Source organism: Zonotrichia albicollis, chromosome 2 (genome assembly GCF_047830755.1).
Source record: "Zonotrichia albicollis isolate bZonAlb1 chromosome 2, bZonAlb1.hap1, whole genome shotgun sequence".
Lineage (NCBI taxonomy): Eukaryota > Metazoa > Chordata > Aves > Passeriformes > Passerellidae > Zonotrichia > Zonotrichia albicollis.
The window spans coordinates 40,374,469-40,387,700 of NC_133820.1; the positions used below are offsets into that span (position 1 = coordinate 40,374,469).

The 13,232-nt window shown below is 50.0% G+C and overlaps 2 protein-coding genes across 4 annotated transcripts in view; one reads left to right on the top strand and one right to left on the bottom strand.

Moving 5' to 3' along the window:
• The window catches only part of VAMP1 (vesicle associated membrane protein 1), a 35,698-nt gene that overhangs the window by 16,821 nt on the left and 5,645 nt on the right, over window positions 1-13,232 (bottom strand). Inside the window, exon 6 of one of the 3 annotated variants that reach the window (XM_074534818.1) lies at window positions 8,071-13,207. The exons of the other annotated variants lie outside the window; for them this stretch is intronic. Coding sequence (XP_074390919.1) covers window positions 13,077-13,207 — 131 coding nt within the window. The 3' untranslated portion in view covers window positions 8,071-13,076. Of the gene's footprint in view, window positions 1-8,070; window positions 13,208-13,232 lie in introns of those variants that run through there. 3 annotated transcript variants of the gene reach the window in all.
• Window positions 286-8,086, top strand: SCNN1A (sodium channel epithelial 1 subunit alpha). Its single transcript, XM_005486064.3, has 13 exons — window positions 286-464; window positions 726-1,099; window positions 1,487-1,742; window positions 2,587-2,771; window positions 3,555-3,655; window positions 4,349-4,512; window positions 4,820-4,918; window positions 5,617-5,734; window positions 5,970-6,048; window positions 6,369-6,426; window positions 6,554-6,609; window positions 7,139-7,214; window positions 7,404-8,086. Exons 1-13 carry the CDS (start codon window positions 447-449, stop codon window positions 7,728-7,730), a joined length of 1,911 nt encoding a protein of 636 aa, XP_005486121.2. The 5' UTR covers window positions 286-446; the 3' UTR covers window positions 7,731-8,086.

Below are 13,232 nucleotides of genomic sequence, written 5' to 3' on the forward strand. Positions count from 1 at the left end.
GAAGAGGAGGAGGAGGCTCAGGGTGCTCGGCGGCCGTACCTGGCGGGGCCGGGCTCCCCTCGGGGGGCCGGGGGCCCCGCCGCCCCGGGAGCGCCTTGACCCCGCCGGCACCGCCAAGGTCACCGCCCCGACGTGTCCCCTGTGCCCCGGCCGCCGCTGCCCCGCCGCCGACACTTGAGAGTTTAAAGAGGCTTTTCTTCCCCGGGAGCGGCGCCTGAGGGAAGGGGAAGGGGCAGGAGGGGGCAGGCAGGAGGGACAGGCGGGAGGGGCGGGGAGAGGCTGGCAGGGCAGGAGCCGGGCGGGGTGCTGGCTCCAACTGGAAAGGAACCGGTCCCAGCCCAGCCGGGGAGGCTGCGGGAGAGCCGGCAGCGCCGGGCAGAGCTCGCCGGCCCCAGCCCCGGCCCCGGCCCCGGTCCCGGTGCCAGCCCGAGCAGCCGCCGCCCGCCATGGGCACCGCGCCCCCCGTCAGTGCCGCGGCCCCGGGGCAGGCGGGGGGCGCAGCCGCGGGAGGGACGGGGACTCCTGGCGGGGCAGGACCGACCCCGTGGCAAATGTGGGACGGGGGGACTCGGAGCGGGACCGGCAGCCTGGGCGGGGGTCAGGGAGCAGGGGGTGAGAGCAGCGGGGCTCGGGGAGGATGGGGATGCAGAGCCGGTTTGTGCAGCGGGCATGGCTTCCCGGAGCCACGGTCCTGCTGGGCGACTAATTCTGGGTTTGTGCTGTAGAGCGGGTCCGTGAAGGCAGGGAAGATGCCAGAAGGGGAAAAAATGAGACAAAGTAAGCAAGAAGAGGAGCAGCAACAGAAAGAAGAGAAGCGGGAGGGTCTCATCGAATTCTACAGCTCCTACCAGGAGCTATTCCAGTTCTTCTGCAGCAACACAACCATCCACGGGGCTATCCGCCTGGTGTGCTCCAAAAAGAATAAGATGAAGACAGCCTTCTGGTCCGTCCTCTTCTTCCTCACCTTCGGCTTAATGTACTGGCAGTTCGGGATCCTCTACAGGGAGTACTTCAGCTACCCTGTCAACCTCAACCTCAACCTGAACTCCGACCGGCTGACTTTTCCGGCCGTGACGCTGTGCACCCTCAATCCGTACAGGTAAGACTTGCAGAGATGTTGGCTGCCTTGACTTTGATGGGTGCAGGACAAAAGCACCTACTCTGGTTCTCCTCTGGTCCTCGACTGTTGTAGCTGTGCTTTTCAGAGGCCTTTGCTGCCGCGGGGCACTCACAGTAAGGCATGTGAGCTTGGGCAGCTCTGCTGGTGGTGCATTTAGCAGGCTGCGATGCAAACTGCCGCAGGGCTAGAGCAGATTAACCTCTCTCCTGCAAGGTAGCCTCCAGCAGGAGGTTAGATTTACAGCTGGGGGCAGGAGCTTTGTGTCCTCTGGGCTTGTGCTGGAGCAAACTCTGCTGCACGTCTTATTCAGAGCTGTTTGTGTGCATCCAGCCCTAAACCTGCTGGTCTTCTCTCCCCCCTGCTCAGATACAGCGCCATCCGAAAGCAGCTGGATAAGCTGGACGAAATCACCCACCAGACACTGCTAGACCTCTATGACTACAACATGTCTCTGCCACAGAGAGACTGGCCCGCGTCGTCCTCACAAAGGCGTAGCTCAAGGAGCCTGCTCCATCACATCCAGCGCCATCCTCTGCGGAGGCAGAAGAGGGACAACTTAGTCAACCTGCCAGAGAACAGCCCCTCAGTGGACAAGAATGACTGGAAAATTGGCTTTGTTCTGGTGAGATCCCGGGAAACCCCATGCCCTACCCACTCCAGTCTGCCTGGCTACTTCTGTCTGGTTAGACCCTTGGCCATGCCTTTCCTTATTCAGAAGTCTTTCTAATCTCCACCGGCTTTTGCTAATGACAGATAAAAGCAGAGCTGAATCCTTTGCTCCATACAATCCTGCTCCCCAAATTCTATCCATGTTCCTGCAGGCCCCAGGGGACATGTCCAAGTCAGTGTAGTCTCTTCCCAAGAGCAGGAAAGCCTTGTCCTTCTCGAGGGTACATCAGCCTTGCAGCTGCTTTTGAGAGCAGTTTATCAGCATCAGCTGCTGCATTGCCCAACAATAGCAAAGGAGAAAGTATTTGATGGTCCTGGGCCACCTGAGAGGTGATCATGGTCGCAATTGCTCCTAGCTAGCAGCTTCCTCGCCCCAGGGTATCTGTGTTCGCATTTAAAAAGGCACTGAAGGACTGAAGCTAATCGCTCAGCAGCTAACTGGGGTTCCCACAGGATCACAGACGTTTTTCTGGACACACCCTGAAGGAAGGGCTCCCCACGTAAGAATTTAAAGCTCCTGGTAGAATTTATGTGCGTATTACCCTGTACACCTTGCTGCCTCCCGGGTCTTAATCAGCCTCGCTTATTCACCTGGCGGTGCCCTTCCACCGAGGAGCTGCCCTGGCTTTTTTTCCATCTGATCACCCGTTGGGCACACACAGGAGTCCTGTGGAAACTCTTCACTTCCTCGGTCACCTGCCTGTGCTGAGGGAGCGCAGCTTATCCACGGGTGGAGCCTTTTCTCCTGGATGAGAAGACTTCTCTGACACGGCTCTTCTTCCTCTTCCTCTCAACAGTGCAATGAAAACAACGACTGTTTCCACCAGGCGTACTCCTCGGGAGTGGATGCCGTGCGGGAATGGTACAGCTTTCACTACATCAATATCCTGGCGCAGGTGCCTGATGCCAAAGCCCTGGACGAGTCTGACTTTGAGAATTTCATCTACGCTTGCCGCTTCAACGAGGCAACCTGTGACAAGGCGTAAGTAGTGGGAATGCCCCTGGAAACACTTATTTTGTGCCTGGGGTCCAGGGAAATCAAGGAACCCACATTAGAGAACCTCTTTTCTGAGGTGGGATCATTCCTTGTTCAGTTCAGATTTGAAAGGTCAAAGGATCTTTCTTGAGTCTTTGCTGTGGGTTTTGCATATCAGGGCCACAGGTTCTGTGACCTGGCAGTATGAACCTCAAAGGATGGTTTTGCCTTTTTCTAGGTTTCACACAAATGAAATAATTATACTGGTACAAACACCAGGGAGGGCACAGATGTACAGCATAGAAGTATTTTTATTCTACCCTCCACAGTGGTAAAATGGTGCATATCAGGCCACATGAAGGAATAAGAGAGATTTGACACAAAAAGACAGTAAAAACATATCCCACTTTTCTCCTGCCATTATTGGTCAAAAAGCCCCAAGGAGGTAGTGGAATGAAAATTATCTGCAAGGAAAGAAAAGGGGGCAGGAAAATCTAAGAGCTTCATCAGTATTAGGAAGACAATACAGTAATTGCTAGCACTGCTAAAACCCATTTTGGGCTCTGAAAAGCAGAATGAAAAACCTTGTGTAAAAACCTGTCCAGCTCCAGGACATTTTTTACAGCACTTTTTAATTGCTTTTCCCTGTTCACGAGAGTTTACATAACAAATACTGCCCATCTGCTGTAAGCCCCTGTCCCTGCTGATGGAAAACAGAGTTGCTCCTTTCAGAAAGCCCTTCTCCTTGGTTTTGCATCCCTTCTCACTCTGTTTCTGTTCCCCCCTCAGGAACTACACCCACTTCCACCATCCCTTGTATGGCAACTGCTATACCTTTAATGACAACAGCAGCAGCGTGTGGACATCCTCCATGCCTGGGATCAATAATGGTGGGTGAGAGGCACTCTTTGGTGAGTAAGGAGAGCAGCTTGGCTCTGTTTTCCCTAGGAGTCACTATGGGCATCCTGCTGTGCTCAGCACTCACTGGTGGTGGCAGATTGCAGCCCTGCTCTGTCTCGCCCAAGCTGTTTTCACCCATCTGGAGAGAGCAGTCTCATGGACGTGGCTGCCCCTCATCACTGCCCACTGAGCTCTCTCTCCCTCATCAGCGCCTGATCCTTAGGATCCTTAGGCTCTTTGTGTCCCCTGGGCTTGTGCTGGCCCTTCCTCAAGTCCTCTGCTGAGCCATAGTGCTCCTGGTCTTCACCTTCCCCATTTCCCCCTCCAGGAAACTGACCTGTTTGTGTTCCTAAACTCCCTGAAAGCTCTCCAGAACACATCCTCAGGCTTTCCTTCCATCTGGCTTCAAGTTTCTCCATGAAATCTCTCTCAGTTCCCAGTTCTGTCTTTTTCTAAGCCACAGTGATGAAATCCAGTTTTCACTGGCCTCTTCTGGAGACTCCAGCTTTTTCTCTGGCCTCCCTCCAACCACCCTCTGTTGCTGCCAGGCTTTGGTGCAGCCCTGGTTGATGTCTGTCTTCTCCATAAAATCTCCTTCAGACTTCCTTCTAAGCATCCTGCTCTCCCTTCTCTGCTGCAGCACAGCTGGCCATGACCTGCCTGGCTCTCTGGTGTTCCCTCAGGTCTGTCCCTGGTGGTGCGCACCGAGCAGAACGATTTCATCCCTCTGCTGTCCACGGTGACAGGAGCCAGGGTCATGGTCCATGACCAGAATGAGCCAGCCTTCATGGATGATGGGGGCTTCAATGTTCGTCCTGGCATCGAGACCTCCATCAGCATGAGAAAGGTGAGCAGGCAGAAGGGGGGAAGAGCTCTGGATGGGAGGTTTAACTTGGTGGACCTGCGGTGTGTGTTTAAGGGAAGGGGCTAATCCCATGGAGTGAAGGGAGAGGAAGAACAGCTTGCTGGATTCAATCAGAAGCATTTGGCTACAGTTTATCAGTGAACAATGAAATGGAAGCAAGCAAGGGGAGCTGGCATCCTGAGGAAAGCACAAAGAGCAGATACTGATGGATGAGCAGTGTGTGATTGGGAGAGTGGGAAGAGGACAGCAAAGTGGGGCTGTTGTGTGCAGTGAGAGTCTGCTCTTGCAGGAGATCACCGAGCGCCTCGGGGGCAGTTACAGCGACTGCACAGAGGATGGCAGTGACGTGCCAGTGCAAAACCTGTACTCATCCCGCTACACCGAGCAGGTAACCCACACCTGTACTCATCCCGCTACACCGAGCAGGTAACTCACACCTGTACTCATCCCGCTACACCGAGCAGGTCACCCACACCTGTACTCATCCCAATACACCGAGCAGGTAACCCACACCTGTACTCATCCCGCTACACCGAGCAGGTAACCCACACCTGTACTCATCCCAATACACCGAGCAGGTAACTCACACCTGTACTCATCCCGCTACACCGAGCAGGTCACTCACACCTGTACTCATCCCAATACACCGAGCAGGTCACCCACACCTGTACTCATCCCGCTACACCGAGCAGGTCACCCACACCTGTACTCATCCCGCTACACCGAGCAGGTAACCCACACCTGTACTCATCCCACTACACCGAGCAGGTCACCCACACCTGTACTCATCCCACTACACCGAGCAGGTCACCCACACCTGTACTCATCCCGCTACACCGAGCAGGTAACTCACACCTGTACTCATCCCGCTACACCGAGCAGGTCACCCACACCTGTACTCATCCCAATACACCGAGCAGGTAACTCACCGAGCTGACCCCTCCTGGGTCACCTTTGCTTCTCCTCTTCCCTGACATGCTCCAGCCCCCTGATGGCCCTGCCTTTCCTCGGGCTCTGTTAATAGTGATACAGGCACAGTGGGTTTGGTTCCCTTGATCAGCCTTCTCCACCTTATGTGCCTCCCAGGTCTGCATTCGCTCCTGCTTCCAGCTCAACATGGTAGAGCGCTGTGGCTGTGCATATTACTTCTATCCCCTGCCCAGGAGAGCAGAGTACTGTGACTACACGAAGCACAAGGCCTGGGGTGAGTGGACAGCAGAGCTTGTGCCCACCTGAACCTGTTTGGTCCAGCCCACATCCCAGCACATCCCATTGTCTTCAATGAGCTTCCTGGTGTGAGACATCCAAAAGACACTCTTGCCTTGAATGATTAGCCCCTTGTGGAAGGAAACCTCTTCTGGGTTTCCCTTGCTGTCTCACAGCACCTTTTGTCTAAAGATACTGTGAGCTTACCTGGATTTACTTTCTTTGCTGTTCAGGCTACTGCTATTACAAACTCCTGGCTGAATTCAAAGCTGATGTGCTGGGCTGTTTCCACAAGTGTCGGAAACCTTGCAAGTAAGTTGATAATCAGTCAGGCAGGAAGATTGGAAAGTGTTCCCAGAAGTGTTGAGAACCATTCACTGACGGGCAAAAGCTTGAGTCAGTGGCTGAGCCCCAACCTGAAATGGCATTTCTCCCATCAGGAAGCCAAAATGGCTGAGGAGTGTGTGGGTTGGCCTAGGGGTGAGCTTCCAAGGACTGTGCCTTCCACAGGGTGGGAAGTGGGTGGAACTTCAGCATGGAAGGGAATCTCCAGGTGTGCCTGGGGATGGTGAGACCTGGCCCTGTGGCTCCTAGAGCTTCACCAGCTAACACAGCCTGCCCTTGCCTTGCAGAATGACAGAATACCAGCTGTCAGCTGGATACTCCCGCTGGCCTTCTGCTGTCTCAGAGGTAAGGAGATGGTGTCCTGGCTTCCCAGCACTGCTCCCACCGCCCGTTTAGTCCTTCCTCAACGGGTACTAAACCTGCAGGAGGTGACTGTGATCGTGTGACACAATGTTTTGCACTTTCATTTCAGGACTGGGTTTTCTACATGCTTTCACAACAGAACAAATACAATATCACATCCAAGAGGTGAGAGCCCCTAAACAGAGGCTGTGTCCAAACCAGAACCCCTCCCAGTGGAATGTGTGTGTTGGAAATGTTAAGAGTTAAGATTAAATTACTAATGGGAAGAGATCAGGCATGGGACCTGTGGACAATGGCAGTGGATTTGAGTCAGAGTAGATATATAGCAAGACTTCAGCAAGGACTGGGGACCCAAGTGAAAAATTTTGAAAGAGGTCAGATGCTGATATGAAAATAGTAAGCCCCAGCACTTGCTGTGTGTTCTGGAGACACAGTAGGTGCTTGTGGAAAAGTGGGAAGGGGAGCTGTGCGGGAGCTTTTGCCACAAACACTGGGTTTTACAGTACGGTGTCAGAAATGCACTGTAAGTACCAAAGTCTGTATTTAGTGCAGAATGAGAACTGCAGAGATGGGAGAAAGCCTCTGGGGAGTATGTGTGGGAGAAGGACAGGGGGCAGAAGGGGACAATTAGGCTTGGTGAAGAAATGCAGGGATTGAGGAGTTGAGGTTACTGAGTGTCATCTCTCACTCACAGGAACGGAGTTGCCAAAGTGAATATCTTCTTTAAGGAGTGGAACTACAAGACCAATGGGGAGTCTCCAGCCTTCACGGTACACACTTTACTAGCATGTCTCCTCTGGCCACCCATTCCCCCATGATGTCCCTCCACTGTGGCAAGCTTTCATTCCAGCAGCATTGCTGGATATTATTTCTTTTCCTTGGGCAGGGTGAGGGAACAGGCAGGGAGGCAAAGTCCCAGATGAGGGCTGTTGTCACTGCTCTTTCTCCATCTCCTGCAGGTAGTGACTCTGCTGTCCCAGCTTGGGAACCAGTGGAGTCTCTGGTTTGGATCCTCTGTCCTGTCTGTGATGGAGCTTGCAGAGCTGGTTCTGGATTTCATTGCCATCACGTTTATCCTGGGTTTCCGCTGGTTCCGCTCCCGGCAGAAGCTGCCCGCGGCGGTGCCCCCCATGAACAGCCAGGATAACGCCGCTTTCCAAGACGAGGCACCGGCGCTCCGTGCTCCCCATCGCTTCACCGTGGAGGCCGTGGTGACCACGCTGCCCTCCTACAACAGCCTGGAGCCACGTGGGCCAAGCAGGGATGGGGAGGAGGGACATGAGTGACGCAGCAGCTTCCTGCACTGTTCCACTGGTGGCTGGCAGCTGGAGCAGAGGCTGCACTCGTTGTCTGTGTTTCCTTCTTTCTGGGGGCTGCACATGGACCACAGCAAAAGACAGCTCCATGGTTGGCCTGGGCTCGTTGCTTTCACTTCTGTAGGCACATTCTTCAGTCTCATAAAATACTGTTGCTGTGGGATCACCGGGGATGAGAGCTGATCTAGTGTATGTGTGGGGGAGATGTCCTCCAGATTTCCTTATGCTCTGTGCATGTGCACACCTACATGTGCAGGCATGCTTTTCTTTCCCTCCAACAAGGATGCTGCCACAGTTCTGGTCTGTCATTAATTAAAGAGGTTTGGCAGGTGTGACTGGCCTCCTCTGTGGTATGACAAGGAACAGGAATGGAGTCTTAGCTAGGGTACAAATCTCTCAACAGGCTGAGCTTCGTTAAGCTTTCCCTAAACTGGTTGCTCTTTCCTCATTCTTCATGAGCTCTGATCTCAAGGCTGTGTCACCTCTCCTCCCCCCAGGAGAGGCTCCTTGAGACAAGAGCCACTGGCACGATCTCAATCTGTATTACGCACAATGCTCTGGAGAGGTGCTCCAAGCTTGCTGCCACTCCCAGGTCCGGGACAAAACACCCCTGGCAAAGTAAAGGCTCCCTTTTCAAGCTGCCTTTGTGGCATTGGTAGATCTTGGATGTTCCCCCTTCCTTGGGATACACCATACATGTGTACCTCCAGCTATCTGATTGTTTGCCAACAGCTCAGGGACAAATCGATCTCTACAACTGCTTAACCCTCCCTGCTTTCTTCCTGAGGGAAACAAAAAGTTGGCAGGATTATGAACACCCTCCAAAAATCCCAGATGTTACCTCTGCTGCAATGGGATCCTGCAAGAGAGGCTCAGCGCAGGTCATGCAGAGCATGTTCTGCTCCTCCCAGCCCTTGTCTGGGGCTCCCACAGAAACTCTGCTGAGCCTCTTGCTCCTGAGGGAAGCACAGGGAACTACTGCAGGCTTTAACCAAAAGTGCTTCCAAGGAAAGCTTTAGCCTAATTGATTGGACCACATGGGCAAAAATGGTCCTGCTCAGGGACTAACTGGGGGACCTTTGTATAAGCAAACACGTTTCTTGCCGTGAGCTTGCCATACTCTTTTCTTACAAATACTCAGACTTCTGCTGCAATGGTGTTTGCTCAGCACTTTATGGGGTATCAAGAGAGCAAGGGTGATGTCCTTAAAAAACAGGATTATCCACTTCACAGGACAGAGATACCAGAATTTAAGCAGTTTAGGCAAAGACCTGTGGAACCCTGTAACCAGTCACACTGTGAACAGCCACTTTTGAATTTAAAAACTACTTAATCATAACAAAAGAAAAACTGAAGCTGTTTTAAAATTTAAGGTAGACGCACTGCCCTTGGGAAGCTGGAGGAGTTTACTGCAATATCTAAATTGTTGCCTAATTTTTCCCTTTGAGATGCTAAACACACGCTGGTTGTACTGCTCTTGGCTTGATTACCTAAAAGCACTTTCCAGTCCCCAGCAGAGAGTGCTTTTATTCTTCTTCACATACACATACAAATGCTATGTTCTTTAGTGCACAAATATTCCTGCTTTTACAAATTCTATCCCAGTGCCCAGCTGATAATTCTTGTTTGAAAGTGAAGATAATGTCTCTCTGCTAGGAATAGAAGCTTATAATTTGGGAGGTGCCTTCAGCAAAGGTGGCACCCCAGCAGGAGGGAGGGGCCTGAAAAAAGCACTTAGAGGTGTGGAAACATATATTCCTCCTTGGAGGCCTCCCACTAGAAAAAAAATCAGTGCTTCTGCAAACATGAAAAAAAATCAGTTTTCTAAATGAAGTAAAAAAGAGTGAGCAATGAATGAAATCTCAAAATTGCCTCTGTGAAGGTGCTTTCATGTTCTGTAAAAACACTGCCCAAGAGGCAGAGGTAAAAGCTAGGTTCAGTTGCTCAAAGTAACTTTGGCCACAATTAAAATACAAAAGGCAGGCAGATAGAGGAGCTAGGATGTTGCACCCAGTTCTTGTTCACAAATTCAGTACTACAGATTGATGCCTTGGGTGTTTTCTAGCACATGAATGAGCAAAAACCTGACACTGGACACAAAGCTGTTTGCTTCACAAAGCCACCTTTAGATCAAGAAAGGATAAAGAGCAGATGCAACACCTCAAAACAGTCTTTGTATACCACAAACATACAGTGATTCATATGGTAAGCATGATATTTCCTCAGTATCCAAAGAGTAAGACACGATTCTTCACAGAAAGAACCATAAATAACCTTGTAATAACCATAAAATTGATGAGACCTGCTGCATCATGCACAGTCAAGTGGTGATTAAAGCAAGATTAATCAGAGGCATAACTACTTGAAACAGTAAGTTCTCTTCATCAATAAAGAAATACAGCTGCAGAAGGTGGTGATGTATTCCCTGGGGGAAGCTTGAACCACATCCTATCTGTTCCATAAGAGTGTTAAAATGCAAAAAAAAATAAAAAGGGCTTTGACTGATAAACTCAAAGTAATGGCACCATTCAGGATAGCTGTAAATCCAGAATTAAAAGCCTGTACAAATATGAAGAAGCAGTTATACAAGTTGGTAAATAGATGAGCCCTCCCTGTCCTGTGAATCAGTGCAAAAATTGCCATCTTGGGAGAAATCAGGGGCTTGTTCCAGAAATAATCCCTATGTTTCTTGTAGGCTGGCAAGACCACAAATGAGCTCAGCAGATGTAGAGTGAGCTTGGTCTGGCTGAAAACAAGGGCCCAAAAATGAGAGTGTTTCACTGAGAATGTGAAAAATTAGAGAAAAGGGAAGAAAGCATGCAGTTTGGGGATCTGCAGGTCAGCAAAAGGCAAATTAAAGGTCTGAGCTGGGGTGAATTTGTACAAGAGGAGAAAGAAAGTTGAGGGGATGCTCAGTACTCATAGGTGTGTTAGAGGCATAGCAGAGTTATTTTGTGGACATGGAAAACTTGCAGGAAACAGCTGAAGGTTGTGTCTTTTTGGACTGGGAACAGATGCCAAACTATTGTTTTTCCACAAGAATTAAGGTAATAGAGGAAAGGCATGGAAGTACAACATAAGTGTCTAGGGAAGCTAGAAAAAAATGAGAGAACCATCACTTTGGAAAATAAACAATGTATTTAGAAGAACAAAACCCTGCCTGCTGGAGAGCTTGAGAGAAGCTGACCAGATAGGTCAAGGATTGTCTGCACAGACTCGTGTCAAACAGAGAAGGAATTTGAAGAAAGGGTTACCAAGTTCCTGTGACAGGTTCAGTAAAATCTGCAGGGTTAATTACAAGCTACATCAAGAAATGAAAAGGGCAGTAGTGCTGCTGGTGAAAAGACAGAGGAACCACAGAGATCAGGAACAGAGGCACAGACACATTCAGTCACATTTCTCTGTATTTAACAATATGCAATATTTAAAGGGAGCCTATAAGCATAAGAGGGGAAGGAGCCTTCAGCTTCCAAGTGCATGCTTAAAAGCACTGAACTAAAAAGAGCTTATAATCTTTATTAAATTTTTCATACATTTATGGCAAATTTAGTTTTAAAAAATAGTACAAAGGCTTTTGGAAAAGAAGCCTCTGAGGGAAGAGCATAAAAAGAAAGTTCATTTAGTCCTCTGCAGAAATCATTTAGTGGGTCGGTCTGTGCACTGAAGGAAAGGACATTACGAGGCTGTTCATATTTGAAACCTGGGGAGCAAGTAAGAGTACAACACTTACACAGAACACCCTATCTCAGGCCAAAAATAGGTCAAATATTATCAGGAGTGTGGAGGCTTAGGTATCCAACAGACACGGCTGAGCTGCCTATTTGTAAAACCTGTATCTTTATCTGTTACATCTCTCAGAGCAATCATTTGTTTAGAGGTCAGAACAAAGATTAAACCTCCCCCTTATTACCTCCCTTCACCAAGTTAAGGCTTCCAACCCCAATGGATACATCAGAGCAGGGACCTCTGTCACTTCCCAAGGAAGCCAGGTTCATTAAATGTGTTGATGCTGCATTCCAGCTGTGAAGAAAAATCTGTCCTGCCTATCATCATTTGGCTGTTCTCCAGCTGAGACAACAAACCCCACCAGTGCTGAGAGCTTGCCCAGGCTCTGACCAGCACAGAGACACCTCAGGAAAGGCCAGAGCAATGCCTCAGGTAGCTGGAGATAGGAAGGTTTAGGGTATATCCATTTAGGAGCTGTACAGTTGAGGGTTTTCTTCCACCACATCTGAAGATACCAGGATGCAGCAGTTGATACGGGAGCTGCATTTTGCACAGAATGGTTTGGGTTGGAAGTGACCTTAAAGATCATCTTAGCTCCAACTCTCTACCACAGACAGAGACACCTTCCACTGGACCAGGTTGCTCAAAGCCCCATCCAACCCAGCTCTGGACATCTCCAGAGATGGGGCATCCACAGCTTCTCTGGGCAATCCATTCCAGCTCAAAGGCATGCTAAGCATGTTCCATGTTTAAAGGCAGACCTCGACTTTTTAATTAAACATTCAAAGAACTATTCTGCCAGAGCCTTGGCCTTGCTTTTGGAGCACATTTAAAACCCTGTTTTGTCTGGGATAAGAGAGTGCAGGAGCAGCAGAAATGCTGATGCAGGTAAGGATGGCATCACAGAAGAGCTTCCAGTAGAAAATGATATTTTCAGTGCCTAACAAAGGATTTATAGCTAGACATGCAAGTCTTTGCAAACAGCCACAACATGACTCATGAACTGGGCTCAACCCTGGGGCAACTTTCAGCAGTACGTTCAGCCCCAGCTCTGTGCCCCAGAGCAGCTGCCAGCTTTGGAAAATGAGCATTCAATCCCCAGCTTTGGCTAGAGACTTGGACACTGCATCATCAACAGTCCAAAAATGCATCTGTCCCATGAAAACATCTTCCCTATCTCCCTACATGAGTGAGGCTGAGAACTGACAGGAAGGCAACACAGAACTTGGCAAGAATTGTAGCACGACTCGTTTGTTCAGGTTGTGCAGGCCTGAACTGTGGGGAATTTTAGACTGTACACGCTGCCTTAATCCAGCAGCCAGTCCAGACACCCTCCTTTCCCAGGAAGGCTTCCATCTTTGAAGAATTAGTCTAGCTGCCCTGCTCCAAATTCACCATTGAGAGTTGTTCCAGTGCGCTCACTGTTCTGAAGTGGATTTTGGTGATGTTTAAGACTGGACAAGGACTGATCATAAGGGAACCAGAAGTCCACATGTAAGACTGGCTTACAACCCAGCTTTTGTAGCAATAAAGGCAGATAAGGGCATGAGTACCTAATTTTAAAAGAAGTCTGCACTGGACAAAGCTCTGTTATTTCCTTTTAATGAGTTTCCAATGTACAGTGAAGTAGGACAAAGGGGCACTTACCTTTACTCCAGTCATGCTCCAATATATGTTGTGAACAGCATCCTGCTCTTGGAGGTGTTCATTTGGGTCCTGAACTTGTATTCCAACAGCAATGGAGAA

What these genes read in the sequence shown, in the direction of transcription:
- SCNN1A (XM_005486064.3), top strand. An exon ending in CATCCCGCTACACCGAGCAG is followed by an intron (nt 4,919 to 5,616) that starts GTAACCCACACC and finishes TGTGCCTCCCAG; the next exon opens with GTCTGCATTCGCTCCTGCTT. An exon ending in TACAATATCACATCCAAGAG is followed by an intron (nt 6,610 to 7,138) that starts GTGAGAGCCCCT and finishes TCTCACTCACAG; the next exon opens with GAACGGAGTTGCCAAAGTGA.